A 16,491-nucleotide genomic window follows, 5' to 3' on the forward strand; every position below is an offset into this window, starting at 1 on the left:
AGTTTACAATTGTGTTTTTTTACCATTTCAGTCGAGTCAAAGTTGACCGAAGGTTGAAATTTTGGAACTTATCGTTATTTATATGAAAATATTTCAAAATTGATAAAAGCTACAACCATGGGTTATTTTTAAGTTGTATTTTAAATGAAATTGCACACATTTTTATATATAAAACTTTATGTAACGGCTAATTTAAAATGGTGCGAACATTACGACAATCGAAAAAAAATTTTTGATTTTTTTTCCGAAGTTATCACACGGACGTAAGGAAAAAGTTTTTTTTTCATAAATTCACCATAAATCGAAATATTGTGCTAGAGACTTCCAATTGCTTGCAAAATAAAGGTAAATGATTGAATATTACTAGAATATAAGATTTTTAGCCTACAATTGTGTTTTTTACCATTTCGGTCGAGTCAAAGTTGACCGAAGGTTGATATTTTGGCACTTATCGTTATTTATATGAAAATATTTCAAAACTGATAACAGCTACAATCATGGGTTATTTTTAGTTGTATTTTAAATGAAATTGCACACATTTTTATATATAAAACTTTATGTAACGGCTAATTTAAAATGGTGCAAACATTACGACAATCGGACAAAAAAATTTTTATTTTTTTCCGAAGTTATCACGCGGACGTAAGGAAAAAGTTTTTTTTTCATAAATTCACCATAAATCGAAAATATTGTGCTAGAGACTTCCAATTGGTTGCAAAATAAAGGTAAACGATTGAATATTACTAGAATATAAGAGTTTTAGCTTACAATTGCATTTTTTTACCATTTCGGTCGAGTCAAAGTTGACCGAAGGTTGATATTTTGGCACTTATCGTTATTTATATGAAAATATTTCAAAACTGATAAAAGCTACAACCATGGGTTGTTTTAAGTTGTATTCTAAATGAAATTGCACACATTTTCATATATAAAACTTTATGTAACGGCTAATTTAAAATGGTGCAAACATTACGACAATCGGACGAAAAAATTTATTATTTTTTCGGAAGAGATACCGGGTGGACATAAGAAAAGTTTTTTCATAAATTCACCATAAATCGAAATATTGCGCTACAGACTTCCAATTTGTTGCAAAATGAAGGTAAATGATTGAATATTACTAGAATGTCAGAGTTTTAGCTTAGAATTGCGTTTTTTGACCATTTCGGTAGAGTCAAAGTTGACCAATGGTTGAAATTTTGGCACTTATCGTTATTTATATGAAAATATTTCAAAACTGATAAAAGCTACAACCATGAGTTGGTTTTAGTTGTATTCTACATGAAATTGCGCACATTTTCATATATAATGCTCCATGTAACGGATAATATAAAATGGTGCAAAAATTATGTCAAAGTGACAAAATAATTTCTGAGATGTGTCGCTGATGCTTTTTAGTGCGAGAAGAAAGAAATTCGCGCTTGCGCGCCTGGGTAACGATTGTAAACAAAACAACGCCTTGATCCATGAGCTCCCAGCATCCCCCAAGGCGCGTGATTCAAAAGTTTTTGCCTAGTAGGCCTATAACTATTTTTCCGTGAATTTTTAAAAAAACATTTTTATATCGACGTACCATACATCCAATCGGCACCCAACAGACAATTTATATCAACGTTTAATACGTCCAATCGGCGTTAAAGGGTTAACCCATACCAATGAGGATATCTACAAATACATCTGAATAATTTTTCAAAATAATATTGTTTTCATGCTGTTTTGGTTTAAATCAAAGTTAGCCATTTTATCCAAAGTCGTCGCTTTCAATATCTTTTTAAAATCTCATATATTTTCATACTGTATCAACCTCCATCTGTTGCGTTTGTATGTCCCATGACAATTTGAAATAAATTCTTCAAACAAATATGAGTAATACAAGCCTAAGAAGCAGTCAAAACTCTTTGCTCAGCGACTTGCAAAGCTTTCATATTTACATCAGATTCCCACCTCTTACTTTCTTATTCTTGCGACCCTTGCCACATAACACACAAAAAAAAAAAAAAAAAAGCTTCAAGGTACTTACAAGGGGAAATATAAGCTTTCTTGCAATACTATCATAGTCATTATTTCTTTCATTTACTTTCTGACCAGCAGCAAAATGTGAGCAAACAAAAGCCATCGACGTATTGCGGACAACTAATCTGATGCCAACTCCACCTTTGTTTCCTGCAGAACAAAACAATTACAACATATAAGATAGCTCTTTAAAAAAAATGTTCCTTGTTATAAAAAAAATGTTTTTAAATTAATGAATATAATTTACTCCTTACTGTTAGAATGCACGGCTAAAATATTGTAAAATGCTAAAAATAACAAAGTGACAAAACCTTCTGCTGTTATTGCTGCAGCTAGTTACTTATAGGGCACTGGTACACAAAGCACAGGTCCTTTATAACTATCAACAACTAAAATGTCATGTACTTCCCCTACTTGGATTAATTTTCAAACCTACCAGTGAAAAGCAATTTCAATTTGGTCAAGGATAATATTCTTAAATTTACACATCATAAATAAAAGGCTTAAAAGAATATATAACCTGCTCACCTGTAGCTCCTTGCATGCCTGTTTTTACACTCTCTACAGATACTCCTCGAATATGATTAGCATGTTTTTCATTTATGTACACAAATAACGCTACTCCTACCAGTTGTGACCAAGTAACCATTACAAATTTCTCATCTCTGGAGATGACCTGCAAGAAAAATGAATAATTCTCTCAAACAATACACTAAAACCTGAGCAACTACAACAATATATATAAAACTCTTTGAGATTTTTAAAAAATTTGGAGACGATTACTATTAACGTTATTATGTAGTTAAACTTGGGGCTAGCCCATCAAAAAAATATTTGAAGATTTTTTTGATGAAAAATGCAATAAGAATGTAGTTTACATAGTTTTCAATGCACCCAAAGCATTGAAAGTAAGGTTTTCTTAGGATTTTTTATGATGTTCCGGCTTACGACGATTTTTGGCTTACAACGCTTCTCAAGAACAGAACCGCCGTCGTAACCCGGAGACTGCCTGTACTTACCTTTTGTAGTTCCTTTCCCCAAGAAGCTGCATTCTCTGACCACTGAGTATTCTGGACAATGTTTGTAGCATTCAAATCCACAATCTCCTCAAACCCAATTGCAAAGACGTCAGGCGGACGAATGTCTCTATCTTCCTCTTCAGGAGTTGTATCCACTAAAGCTTCAGAGGTGAAAAATAAACTTCAGCACATATCGATACGTAGTACAGTAGGCAATTGAAATTCAAAAATATACCCATAATAAAAAGTATTCCATATGGTTTCTTTTCATTTCTTCAGTAAACATAGCTGAACTTTATTCTGCTTGACAAAAACATGATAAAATACTATATGTAATAGGAAAAGTTTTGGAATGATCTGATTTACAATATAATTTATGAATGTGATTCACACCTACACTAATAAATTTTTTCCTTCACATTTCCAGTTGCTTTATAATGTACAGTGGTACCTCGAGATACGAAATTAATCCGTTCCGAGGCGGCCTTCGTATCATGAGTTTTTCGTATCTTGAACTGCATTTTACATGTAAAATGGCTAATCCGTTCCAAGCCCTCCAAAAACACCCCAGTAAATTTCATAATAAAGCTAAATTGACCTATAAAAAATGAAATATAACAACAATTTGGACCATTCAATACCTAACTTGATATGTACTGCTAATATGTACTACATAGTACCTGTAAATAAAGTGTATTAGTGTACATGGTATACAAGAAATACTGTACGTACATACATACGTATGTGGTAAAATGTGGAGGCTTACCTTTTGAGTGAGGCTATCTCCAAAAGTGGCGACAGAGGAGGACAAACGGCAGATACGTACACTTAACTTTACGAAACACATCAAAAAATGCCAGGAAAACATAAACTAAACTTTACGAAACACATTAACAAAACTGTAACACTTAACTTTACAAAAGACTTTGATTAAATTTTTTTGTTCTTTTTTTGCCTTTTTTTGAATTTTACATATTTTTTTACTTTTTTATACTTTGTATTTTACAAATTTTAAATTTCTTCACCACCGAATGGATGCCAGTCCGTTTACGGAATTTTTCAAACCACCCATGAGAAGCCTTGAACTCTGGGGTTACCGTCGATGTCCCCTCTCCTCCGTCGTATTCAGCTTAGGTAATCAAATTGCCGAAAATAGCGCTGGCCTTCTGGCAGATTGCCGTCTCGGTTATCGTATCGCCAGCAATTTCTTTGTCCTCAACCCATAGAAGCAGCAGCCTCTCCATTTCATCATGCACATGGCTCCTCTTGTTGGACAAAATAGTCACGGCCTTGGAACGTGTAGCCTTGGAACGTGATGGCTTCCTTCTGCTTAAGGATGGTGCCTATCGTCAACGGATTTCGGCCGTATTCCTTAGCAATCCCACTCAACCACATGCCAGCTTCATACTTTTTTATTAACTCCATTTTTTCTGCATAGAAAGCATTCTCTTCTTTCCGTGAACTTCAGCAACTTTCTTGGGACCAATGACTATACAGTATGTAATTAAGTTATGTAGTATACTAATTAAGTTCTCACACAACACGATAAAGTAGTACAACGAAATCACTAACACGAATTTACGTTAACCCTTAAACGCCGGAGCGGTAAATAAAAAAATGACTCCCGTATGCCGGAGGGGTTTGAGAGTGAGCGCGTAAGCGGAAAAAATATTTTTTTCAAAAAATCACAGCGCGCTTAGTTTTCAAGATAAGAGTTCATTTTTGGCTTCCTTTTTTTGTCATTGCTTGAAGTTTAGTATGCAACCATCAGAAATGAAAAAAATTATCATTATCATATATAAATAATGCGATATATGATAGCGCAAAAACGAAATTTCATATATAATTGTATTCAAATCGCGCTGTGCGCAAAACGGTTGAAGGTAACAAGTTACTTTTTTTTTCGTTGTAATGTGCACTAAATTGCAATCATTTTAATATATAACACATTGTAAAACGATAAAAGCAACACAGAGAAAATATTATCACAAAATAATGCATGAATTCGTAACACGCTTACGTAAACACATATTTTTTTCAAAAATTCACCATAAATCTAAATATTGTCCTAGGAACTTCCAATATGTTTCAGAATGAAGACAAATGATTGAATATTACTATACTGTAAGAATATTAGCTTACAAATGCAGTTTTCGACCATATCTGACGAGCTAAAGTTGACCGAATGTCGAATTTTTTATATATATATTTTTTTATATGCAATTATTTCGGAAATAAGAAAAGCTACAACTTTCAAATATTTTTCGTTTTATTCTACATGAAATTGCGCACATTTTGTTCATATATAAAACTCTATGAAATGCCTAATATGGAACGGAGCAAATATTCCGAGAATGGGACTTACGCATTTCGGAGATTTGTGGCGGAGAATCCGCGCGCGGAGGGAAGGAAAGTTTTTTTTTAAAAATTCACCATAAATTTAAATATTGTGCTAGAGACTTCAAATTTGTTTTCACGATGAAGATAAATGACTGAATATTACTAGACTGTAAGAGTTTTTATCTTACAATTGCGTTTTTTCGAACCCATTTCGGTAGAGTCAAATTTGACCGAACGTGGTTTTTTTTTCTATTTATCGTGATTTATATGCAAATATTTCGAAAATGAGAATAGCTACAACCTTCAACTATTTATTGTTGTATTATACATGAAATTGCGCACATTTTCATATATAAAACGTTATGTAACGCTAATTTAAAATGGTGCAAACATTACCACAATCGCACGTATGATTTTTTCGGAAGAGTTACCGCGCGGACGTAAAGAAAATGTTATTTTTTTCATAAATTCACCATAAATCGAAATATTGTGCTAGAGACTTCCAATTTGTTGCAAAATGAAGGTTAATGCTTGAATATTACTAGAATATAGGCGTTTTAGCTTACAATTGCGTTTTTGCGACCATTTCGGTAGAGTCAAAATTGACCGAAGGTTGAAAATTTGTCACTTATCATTTTTTATATGAAAATATTTCAAAATTGATAAAAGCTACAACCATGGGTTGTTTTTAGTGTATTGTGCATGAAATGCGCACATTTTCATATATAAAACTTTATGTAACGGCTAATTTAAAATGGTGCAAACATTACCACAATCGCATGTATGATTATTTTCGGAAGAGTTACCGCATGGACGTAAGGAAAAAGTTTTTTCATAAATTCACCATAAATCGAAATATTGTGCTAGAGACTTCCAATTAGTTGCAAAATTAAGTTAAATGATTGAATATTACTAAAATATAAGAGTTTTAGCTTAAAATTGCGTTTTTCGACCATTTCGGTAGAGTCAAAGTTGACCGAAGGTTGAAATTTTGGCACTTATCGTTATTTATATGAAAATATCTTAAAACTGATAAAAGCTACAATCATGAGTATTTTTTTTTTGTATTCTACATAAAAATGCGCACATTTTCATATATAATACTCTATGTAACGGCTAATTTAAAATGGTACAAAAATTATGTCAAAGTGACGAAATAATTTCAGAGATGTGTCACAGATACTTTTTAGTGCGGCAAGAAAGAAATTCGCGCTTGCGCGCCTGCGTAACGATTGTAAACAAAACAACACCTTGATCCGTGAACTCCCAGCATCCCCAAGGCGCTGATTCAAGAGTTTTCGGCTGGTAGGCCTAAAAGTATTTTCGCGAATTTTTAAAAAAAAACTTTTTGTATGTCGACGTAAAATACGTCCAGTCGGCACCCGAGAGACAAAAAATGTCGACGTAAAATACGTCCAGTCGGCGTTTAAGGGTTAACAAACGAAATCGTATATGTGAACGAACGAATTCCGCGTGCATACCATAACACTGGTGAGAAGCAATGGCTGACAAAGAACACCGCTATGTACGATGCATGATGGGATCATGGGAGAGATGCTGACTAATAAGAGAGCAGGATCTTATGGCGGTGACTAGCTTCAGGAACCAATGGGAGAGCGGGAGGATGGTGGGAAGATCTACTCAGTGGCGGCGCGCGAGTTTCAAAATTGTTATCGGTGGTCGGGCGAATCTCGGACCTTAACAGCAAACAACAATTCATATCTTGAGCAATTTTCGTATGTAGAGCCGTAAAAGTTTTCGTATTTACTTTCGTATCTCAAGTTTTTCGTAAGTTGAGCCTTTCGTATCTCGATGTACCACTGTACCTAATTTGTCTACAATACAATGTATACAAAAAGTTCCATAACATTCTAGGTGTAAATTAAAATGATTTAGGATATAAACCAACAAAAAGCTCTTAGTACAAAATTATTTTATACAGACAACAACTTACAGCTCTGGACAGCATTTCTCTTTGAATCCAGCAACCAGTCATCCAAAGAGAGATGCTTATACGCAAGACTTCGGAAGTGTTTCCCTCCATTAACATTGTATGTTCCGACAGCAACGCGCAGAGGTATGGATGCAGTATATTCCTCGCTCCTCTGACACACATGACGAAGTACATTTATGGGAGCTGGAAAATGTTAAACTATGACCCTTCACTAAGAAGGAAAAACAAGCACAAATAATTAAAGCTGTTTATCACTACCAACACCTAAGTTTTCATTTAGCTGCAACCTTTAATTGTACCTCATCTTAAAAAATGGAAATTACTTTCATACAATCTCTAATTCAATATAACCATAAACATAGTAAAAAATTAGTAAAGGAAGATGATCCACTCAACCTGGGCAGAGTAGAGCCTCTCTTAGTAGGGCTAACATTACTATATCTCTCATCTACTGTTAAATATAAACAAATAAAAAAATAGCCGAAGTTTCTTCTGTTGTAAGATGTACACTTTTTGTTTTTCTTACCATAGAGTAGCTAGTGGAAGTAATGATCTTGAGAGTGATGCTAGATAGTATTCAATAATAGGTTCCCATGTAACAGAATGTCTATGGATTCCTGTTTACTGCTGTCTAACAAATTGTTCTGGATAGTTCTGGCTGCAGAACGTGCTCCATCAATAAGCTGCGGAAAAACAAAACAAGGATATGTATTCATAATCTTTTCAGACTCCTCGTATCATATAATCCCTTTTGGATATACACCAGATGAGTTTTGAATAATAAGTTAGCTATTACCCTTCCAATGTAAACATAACGCTTAATAATAGTATACACTTACTCTCAGCTTTCATGAGCTGCCCTAAGGATTTGTTTCACCAATATAACTGGAATTTCATTAAGTAACTTATAGCTCTAACCATAAGGACTGGAGAATTTTATAAGATTTCCTAAATGGGTTTGTGTTTTATACTTAGTATTAAGAAAGAAAGAGAGAACTTTTTCATTTAATTTCAATTATTTATAAAATGGTTTCAATACAGTTTTATTAAAGAAATCCTACCTTCATCAAAACTTAACATAGAATAATGATATATAATAAAAAAAGGAACATAAAAAGACATTAGAGGTCTTTCATACAACTGCTTGCTATATTAATATCCTACAGCAAGGTCCACTGACAAAAATTTCCAGTATTTTATGGTTACTAATAGTTTCTAATTATCACTAAGTAATGTTGGGCACAGAGTTTAAAGCAAAATATAAAATAAGACTACTATTACATCCTGAAAAATGAAAAAAAGATGTCCTTGTGCTGATGACAGACAAAATTTGCTACATAAACTTTAATAAAATGACCTAGTCCCAGCCCAATACTAGTTGTTATACAAAGGTTTTAGTTAATTATACAAAGGAAGGATTGATTACTAAATAACTGAAATTATGACTAAAGGCAATCCTAAAGATGTTCAAATGCCTTGGGACCTCTGTGATCTGTGAACCAGTCAGTAAATACACAGGCAGTGAGACAGATAGTCACCTGAGACCTAAAATACATATGCATTTGCTGACCTGCCAACTACAGCCTATGTTTTTCATCTACTGAGGATATGTGTGAAAAGGGCTACGGTCAAAGTTAATTAATGGTGGTGAGGCAAATATTAATCAAATTGCACTTACAACATCAGAAAATGAAAGAGAACATTCAAAAATAAAAACAATCTTACAAGACCTACTTTACCTTTGATCCCTGGAGAGCTCCTGTTCCAGCATATATCTGACTGATTCTGTTACCATTGTCTTTCCACATCTCTTCCATCTTTGTATTGAAGCGCTGGACAATCACTCCATTATTGATACACCTAAATACTCTAGCATCTTCTGGAGGATGTCTAAACCAAGGTATGACTGTACACGATTAGTTCTGTCAAGGCAATCTAAGCAGTTTGTTCGTATCGTCCCTGTTGCATCTGTCAAAATCATTTCTGTATTATTATTGACCATTCTGAAATAAATTTCCACAGTTAGCAATAACATTCAATTCCATGAAAAACTGATGCTACTGTTGTTTTGTCAGAGAGATGACTTTCACAAGTAGTTCATGGCACACAGCCCACACATTTTAAAAAATTCAAGATGTTCAGACTTCAGCAAAACTGGTGTTACTGTAATATACACAAAGTGAAAGTCTAAAACATTAATTTAGCATTACTGATCAGTGGATTAACTATTCTTTTTCAGTGAAGTGCTACAATTTCCATTACATACCTTAAATACATCAATTTTATGTGATTATCATTACCATAAATAATTCAGTCTCAATGTGCCCAATCTTCTCTATAAAACCTATTTGATAAAAATGATGCTTCCCCCGATCAATGAATTTCTAACCACCACATTTAATCCTGCTTTGCCTGGAAAGAACGGGGTCTGTGTCCTCTTGTCATATTTGGTATGAATGATGGCGTAAAAGCAACTTTAATCATACAAAGATGAGGAAACTAAGTTTAACATTTGCATATTCAAGATCTTAATCTGCTATGAAACATTAAAAATATTATTAACCCTTAAACGCCGACTGGACATATTTTACGTCGACTTTTTTGTCTCTTGTGTGCCGACTGGACGTATTTTAAGTCGACATACAGAAGTTTTTTTAAAAATTCGCGGAAAAATACTTTTAGGCCTACCAGCCGAAAACTCTTGAATCACGCAGCTTGGGGGATGCTGGAAGTTCACGGATCAAGGTGTTGTTTTGTTTACAATCGTTACGCAGGCGCGCAAGCGTGAATTTCTTTCTTGCCGCACTAAAAAGTATCTGTGACACATCTTGGAAACTATTTTGTCATTTTGACATAATTTTTGTACCATTTTAAATTAACCGTTACATGGAGTATTATATATGAAAATGTGCACATTTTTATGTAGAATACAACAAAAAAATACTCATGATTGTAGCTTTTATCAGTTTTGAGATATTTTCATATAAATAACAATAAGTGCCAAAATTTCAACCTTCGGTCAACTTTGACTCTACCGAAATGGTAAAAAAACGCAATTGTAAGCTAAAACTTTTATATTTTAGTAATATTCAATCATTTACCTTAATTTTGCAACTAATTGGAAGTCTCTAGCACAATATTTTGATTTATGGTGAATTTATGAAAAAACTTTTTCCTTAAGTCCCCGCGGAACTCTTCCGAAAAAAATCATACATGCGATTGTGGTAATGTTTGCACCATTTTAAATTAGCCGTTACATAAAGTTTTATATATGAAAATGTGCACAATTTCATGCACAATACAACTAAAAAACAACCCATGGTTGTAGCTTTTATCAATTTTGAAATATTTTCATATAAAAAATTATAAGTGACAAATTTTCAACCTTCGGTCAACTTTGACTCTACCGAAATGGTCGAAAACGCAATTGTAAGCTACAACGCTTATATTCTAGTAATATTCAAGCATTTACCTTCATTTTGCAACAAATTGGAAATCTCTAGCACAATATTTCGATTTATGGTGAATTTATGAAAAAAATAACATTTTCTTTACGTCCGCGCGGTAACTCTTCCGAAAAAATCATACGTGCGATTGTGGTAATGTTTGCACCATTTTAAATTAGCCGTTACATAAAGTTTTATATATGGAAATGTGCGCAATTTCAGGTATAATACAACAAAAAATAGTTGAAGGTTGTAGCTTTTCTCATTTTTGAAATATTTGCATATAAATCACGATAAATAGAAAAAAAACCACGTTCGGTCAAATTTGACTCTACCGAAATGGTCGAAAAACACAATTGTAATATAAAACTCTTACAGTCTAGTAATATTCAGTCATTTATCTTCATCGTGAAACAAATTCGAAGTCTCTAGCACAATATTTAAATTTATGGTGAATTTTTAAAAAAACTTTCCTTCCCTCCGCGCGCGGATTCTCCGCCACAAATCTCCGAAATGCGTAAGTCCCATTCTCAGAATATTTGCTCCGTTTCATATTAGGCATTTCATAGAGTTTTATATATGAAAATGTGCGCAATTTCATGTAGAATAAAACAAAAAATATCTGAAAGTTGTAGCTTTTCTTATTTCTGAAAATAATTTGACATATGAAAAAACAAAGTATATGATAAAAAAATTCGACATTCGGTCAACTTTAACTCGTCAGATTTGGTCAAAAACTGCATTTGTAAGCTAATATTCTTACAGTATAGTAATATTCAATCATTTGTCTTCATTTTGAAAGAAATGGAAGTCTCTAGGACAATATTTAGATTTATGGTGAATTTTTGAAAAAAATATTTGTTTACGTCCGCGCGTTACGAATTCATGCATTATTTTGTGATAATATTTTCTCTGTGTTGCTTTTATCGTTTTACAATGTGTTGTATACCAAAATGATTGCAATTTAGTGTACATTACAACGAAAAAAAAGTAACTTGTTACCTTTAACCGTTTTGTGCACAGCGCGATTTGAATACAATTATATATGAAATTTCGTTTTTGCACTATCATATATCGCACTATTTATATATGATAATGATAATTTTTTTCATTTCTGATGGTTGCATACTAAACTTCAGGCAATGACAAAAAAAGGAGCCAAAAATGAACTCTTAATCTTGAAAACTAAGCGCGTTGTGATTTTTTGAAAAAAATATTTTTTCCGCTTCCGCGCTCACTCTGAAACGTCTCCGGCACACGGGAGACATTTTTTTTTTTACCGCTTCGGCGTTTAAGGGTTAATCAATATTGGCATATACCACTACTCCTGATGCAAGAGAGTTTTTTTAATAGATAAGACCCCTCCTGAATCCTCTAAGAACAGGTTCAATACTCACCGACTGAACTTTGTTACCTCTTGAGCAAAAATAACCATATCCCTCAATCTGCTCTTTTATTCTTGGTTTGAGTTTTTTTTCCAAAACCTCTGGCCCACCACCTTTACACTCTTGATGGAAATCAAATACTACATGCGGAGAGTCTTTACTCCAAGGGCAGTTAAGATGCTGAATCTGAAAAGCAAAAATCCTCTTGGTAAGATGACACATTAACAATTATTAATATGAATCATATCAAACTTAAGAGAGTCAATGAAACATAGAGTAGTGATCCATAAAACAAACAGTACTACTTGCAGATTGTTCTTTCAGATTTCTGTCTCTTTGATTACCTGTGAACTACTTCACAATGGACAGATTTGCTTCAACTGTCTTTTGTTTTGTTTTTTTGTGATTTAGTTACTTTTTACTGAAATGACTACAAAAAATTTCACTGCAACCAGTTCAAAATATCTTACGCTCTTTTACGGAAATTCGTCTGCTCAAGTTCACACACCAACCTGAAAGACGTGAGAAAGTGCCGCTTCTCCCTGGCTGCGTCCAGTTACTCCAGTTCCCAGAAGGTTGATCACAACTTGCTGACCGTAACGCTCCCTCAAGAAACGCATGTGCTTTTGGAATGCTTGAACAGACACTTCTGGTTCCCTGGACATTTTTACTTTGTGAGAACCAACCTGCAAAGTGAAATGAGAACGTGCAAGTACAAAAAAATAATACATACATTGAAATAAATCTCTGACAGTAAAATGTTTCAAAGAACCACTGGGAAATTGTGTAAATGAAAGATAAATATAAAAATATAATTTAAAAAAATGCATTTTGCATATAATACTTAGATTTATACTATGAATTTTCAATTTATCTTTCATAAATTATCTTCATTAAAAATATTTTTATTGTATTCTTACATACAGTGGTACCTTGACATACGAAAGGCTCAACTTACAAAAATCTCGAGATAGGAAAGCAAATATGAAGATTTTTTTTGGCTCTATATACAAAAATAGTTCAAGTTACGAAAGGTTGTTGCTGTAAAGTCCCAAGATTCGCCCGGACCACCGAGAACAATTTCAAAACTCGCGCACCGCCAACTGAGTAAACTCGCCACCATCCTCCCGCTCTCCCATTGGTTCCTGATGCTAGTCACACCATAAGATCCTGCTCTCCTATTGGTCAGCATCTACCCCTTGTGCCCTATGTATTCTATTGGTAAAAGGATGCTGTACATTGAAAAACTTATTCATGCAATACATTTAATAAAAAAAAACATTAGGTAAAGATAGAATAAAGAATAGAAATGAATGGTTATTATACTGTTTGGTAGTTTCATTAGTTGAAGAGAGATAATGAAAATTTATGGCTTACTGTGTGCTAGGAAAAGTGATTGCTTGGCGATCGTTCAGTAATTGTAAGTGCTGAATGTAAACAAACGGTTGGAAGTTTTTTTTTTTTTTGTGTGTATTATAGTTAATGATTAATTAATAATTATTTGAAATGAGTACATACTGATTATTTATACATTTTATTGGCATATTCTAAGCTTTTAGCTTCTTAGGTTAAGATGTCAGAATCATAGACTAGGCTACAGTAGCAACTGCTAACATAGGCTAGGCTTATTGCTAAGGGACATATGCTAAAGTCCTAATATATGCAGTAAAAATGGGGTTGAAAATTACATGCAGTTGAATATTACTCAAGTATGTACAGTATTTTGCCTTTTTGGAGTCATATTTCTTCCGTCGGATCAGCGTCGTAACCCTAGAACATGTGTTGTAAGCCTGGAAATATAATCTACTGGGGTGTTTTTGTAGGGCTTGGAACGGATTAGGCATGTAAAATGCAGTTCAAAATATGAAAAGCTCATAATACAAAGGCCGCCTCGGAATGGATTAATTTCGTACGTTGAGGTACCACTGTACTTGGTAGTTTTTCCAATTGTATATATTCAAACTTATAATCTCATGGTACTCCACCAAAATGATAAAACTCCAACTGACCCCTTGCTTTACCCAGATAATGAAATTTCCTTGCTGTGACTTGTACTTACACTCAATTTCAACATTACAACCAATGGGCTTAGAACTGGTCAAAAGAAATTCTACATAAAGTACAGTAGTACATGTAGCAATAAGTTTTGCAAGCTCACAAAAATATTTAAGGAACATCATTACTCAATTTAGCATAATTAAACTGCTAACAAATAACTTACATTTAGTCCTGGTTGTTCCCAGAAGAGAGGAACTGTACCACGGGTCTGGACATATGAGAGAATCAAATCATCCATTGAATCAATGTAGATAAACTGCTCAGTCTCAACGAAGTTTGCTACGTGGCCGCCATCATTAACTCCACGAACCATAAATCTGAGTTGATAGTGACAAGAAATACTGGATTAACCATTTGCATCAACCTAAAAATGTAATATGTAAACACAAAGGGTAAGACTAAGAACCTACAGTATGCATTAACAGGTTACCCTGTGGTATCCTAAAAATTAGCAGAATAAATTCCTTGAAGATATATAAAGGGAAATGAGCACATTTATATTTAACTATACGCACTTCTTTGAAAGAGCATTAAATGAAAATAGAGTTCCCATTAAAAAGGCACTAAAAAATTATACATTAATCACTCTCTTGTTCTACTGAGCAATTATTTACATGTACGTGGTACCAAGAAAATAAATTTGCATTATCCAAACCTATAGGGATACAAACTAAGAACTTGAGAAAAACATATGAATATTATGTTCTCTGCCAAAGAGATGAGAGATTTGATGTAAGGTACAACCCTTCCCACCAAATCTCTCATTACCCTATTTGGTATAAAACTTTGCTCTCAAAGTGATGTATCTGCACTCACTCGGGATGCTATTAATATTCTACTACACTAACAACTACACTGCTACAGTACCTTGTTCCAGCTCTTTCACAGCTAAGTCTTGATATGATGAGTACTTTTGGTGTGTGATTATTCATATACATGGAAGAAAATTCAATGCTCCCGCACATAATCTTTATCAGCCACTGTTGACAATCCACTCCAAATCTTTTTAGATGCAAGTGCAACATACGGTTCCTGGAAATTAAATATTATATGAGAACGTGCCCTATTTCTCAAATGCACAATACATAATCAGCCATACTTTTGTAATTCCACAGGTTGTAAGTACAAAAATCAGTTGTTCAAGACTTAAAAACTTATAACAGAGTGAGTTGGTATGACCAGGATTACATTGCACAAATAATACTACCTTTAATTTATCAAATACTAGTAATAAAATTTTACTTTAATTTGACAAGGAAAAATTTATAGCCAGTGACTTACCAAAAAAATCTGTTATCAGTTCGGCTAGTTTTTGAACGACGCTGAGCACACAAAGTGAGGTCCATAGCTTCTCCAGTTCCACTACTGATGCTGAAGTAGAAGCTTTCGTTCCCTAAAAGTTTTTTTGTTTCTTTTATCCATGGCTCTTCCTCCTATAAAATGCAACCAACACCACATATGAAATATAAAAATACACAATTTTTTTTTTTAATTACATTAATTTCAATGCTGCTTTAAAAAATACAATTGAGCTTCCTACAATTCAAACATCAAACATCTAATATCCTAATACTACATAAATTTTCTCAGATGATTCCTGTTAACAAAAATACACCCTCATATGACCCCTAACATAATATAAATTTTAACCCACAGATGTTACTGATTACAGTTCACTTTGCTGCCATATTCTAGATGGCACTAGATGTTCTGCGTATGACCCTTTGGACCAAAATTGCACTGATTTCAGCCCTCTACTTTTCACTTTTTCTCTCGCCTCTTTCCACCTAGCTGTCCAACTTCCTTAGGTCTGTCTAGCTCTAATTTTAGGCTCTCTTTTAAGAACATACATATTCTCAAGCAAGTCCTCTAAGAACCTCAAAATGTGACTCAGTGGTTTAACTGAACCATTTGTAATATTTAAAATAAAAACATCTTGCACAAATTTTGAGAGAAATATAAGCACTGTCCAGCTGAAAATAGATCATGAGCTCTATTCATCATCAATTATATACCTGGAAGTTACAGTGAATGAAGGATTTCCTGATAAACTCAATACAGTAAAAATATCCTTCTGGAACCTTCTTCAAAGGTATACAGTAGCAACTCAACTTAACAAATTTCCAACTTAGATTTTATCCGATAGGTCAAAGACCTTGCAAGTCATTTAACCCTCTTACGCCGAAGCGGTAAAAAAAAAAATTGTCTCCCGTGTGCCGGATGTGTTTCAGAGTGAGCGCGGAAGTGGAAAAAATATTTTTTTCAAAAAATCACAG

At 33.6% G+C, this 16,491-nt stretch overlaps 1 protein-coding gene across 1 annotated transcript in view; it reads right to left on the reverse strand.

Moving 5' to 3' along the window:
- LOC135209518 (synaptojanin-1-like) overlaps window positions 1-16,491 on the reverse strand; it is a gene marked incomplete at its 3' end in the record, with an annotated part of 90,185 nt that overhangs the window by 50,195 nt on the left and 23,499 nt on the right. Inside the window, 13 exon segments of the mRNA XM_064242172.1 lie at window positions 2,021-2,163; window positions 2,542-2,689; window positions 3,033-3,193; window positions 7,327-7,532; window positions 7,853-7,899; window positions 7,902-8,009; window positions 9,066-9,181; window positions 9,184-9,294; window positions 12,166-12,343; window positions 12,670-12,843; window positions 14,379-14,532; window positions 15,083-15,247; window positions 15,497-15,648. Coding sequence (XP_064098242.1) covers window positions 2,021-2,163; window positions 2,542-2,689; window positions 3,033-3,193; window positions 7,327-7,532; window positions 7,853-7,899; window positions 7,902-8,009; window positions 9,066-9,181; window positions 9,184-9,294; window positions 12,166-12,343; window positions 12,670-12,843; window positions 14,379-14,532; window positions 15,083-15,247; window positions 15,497-15,648 — 1,863 coding nt within the window.

Source organism: Macrobrachium nipponense, chromosome 38, assembly GCF_015104395.2.
Source record: "Macrobrachium nipponense isolate FS-2020 chromosome 38, ASM1510439v2, whole genome shotgun sequence".
Classification (NCBI taxonomy): domain Eukaryota; kingdom Metazoa; phylum Arthropoda; class Malacostraca; order Decapoda; family Palaemonidae; genus Macrobrachium; species Macrobrachium nipponense.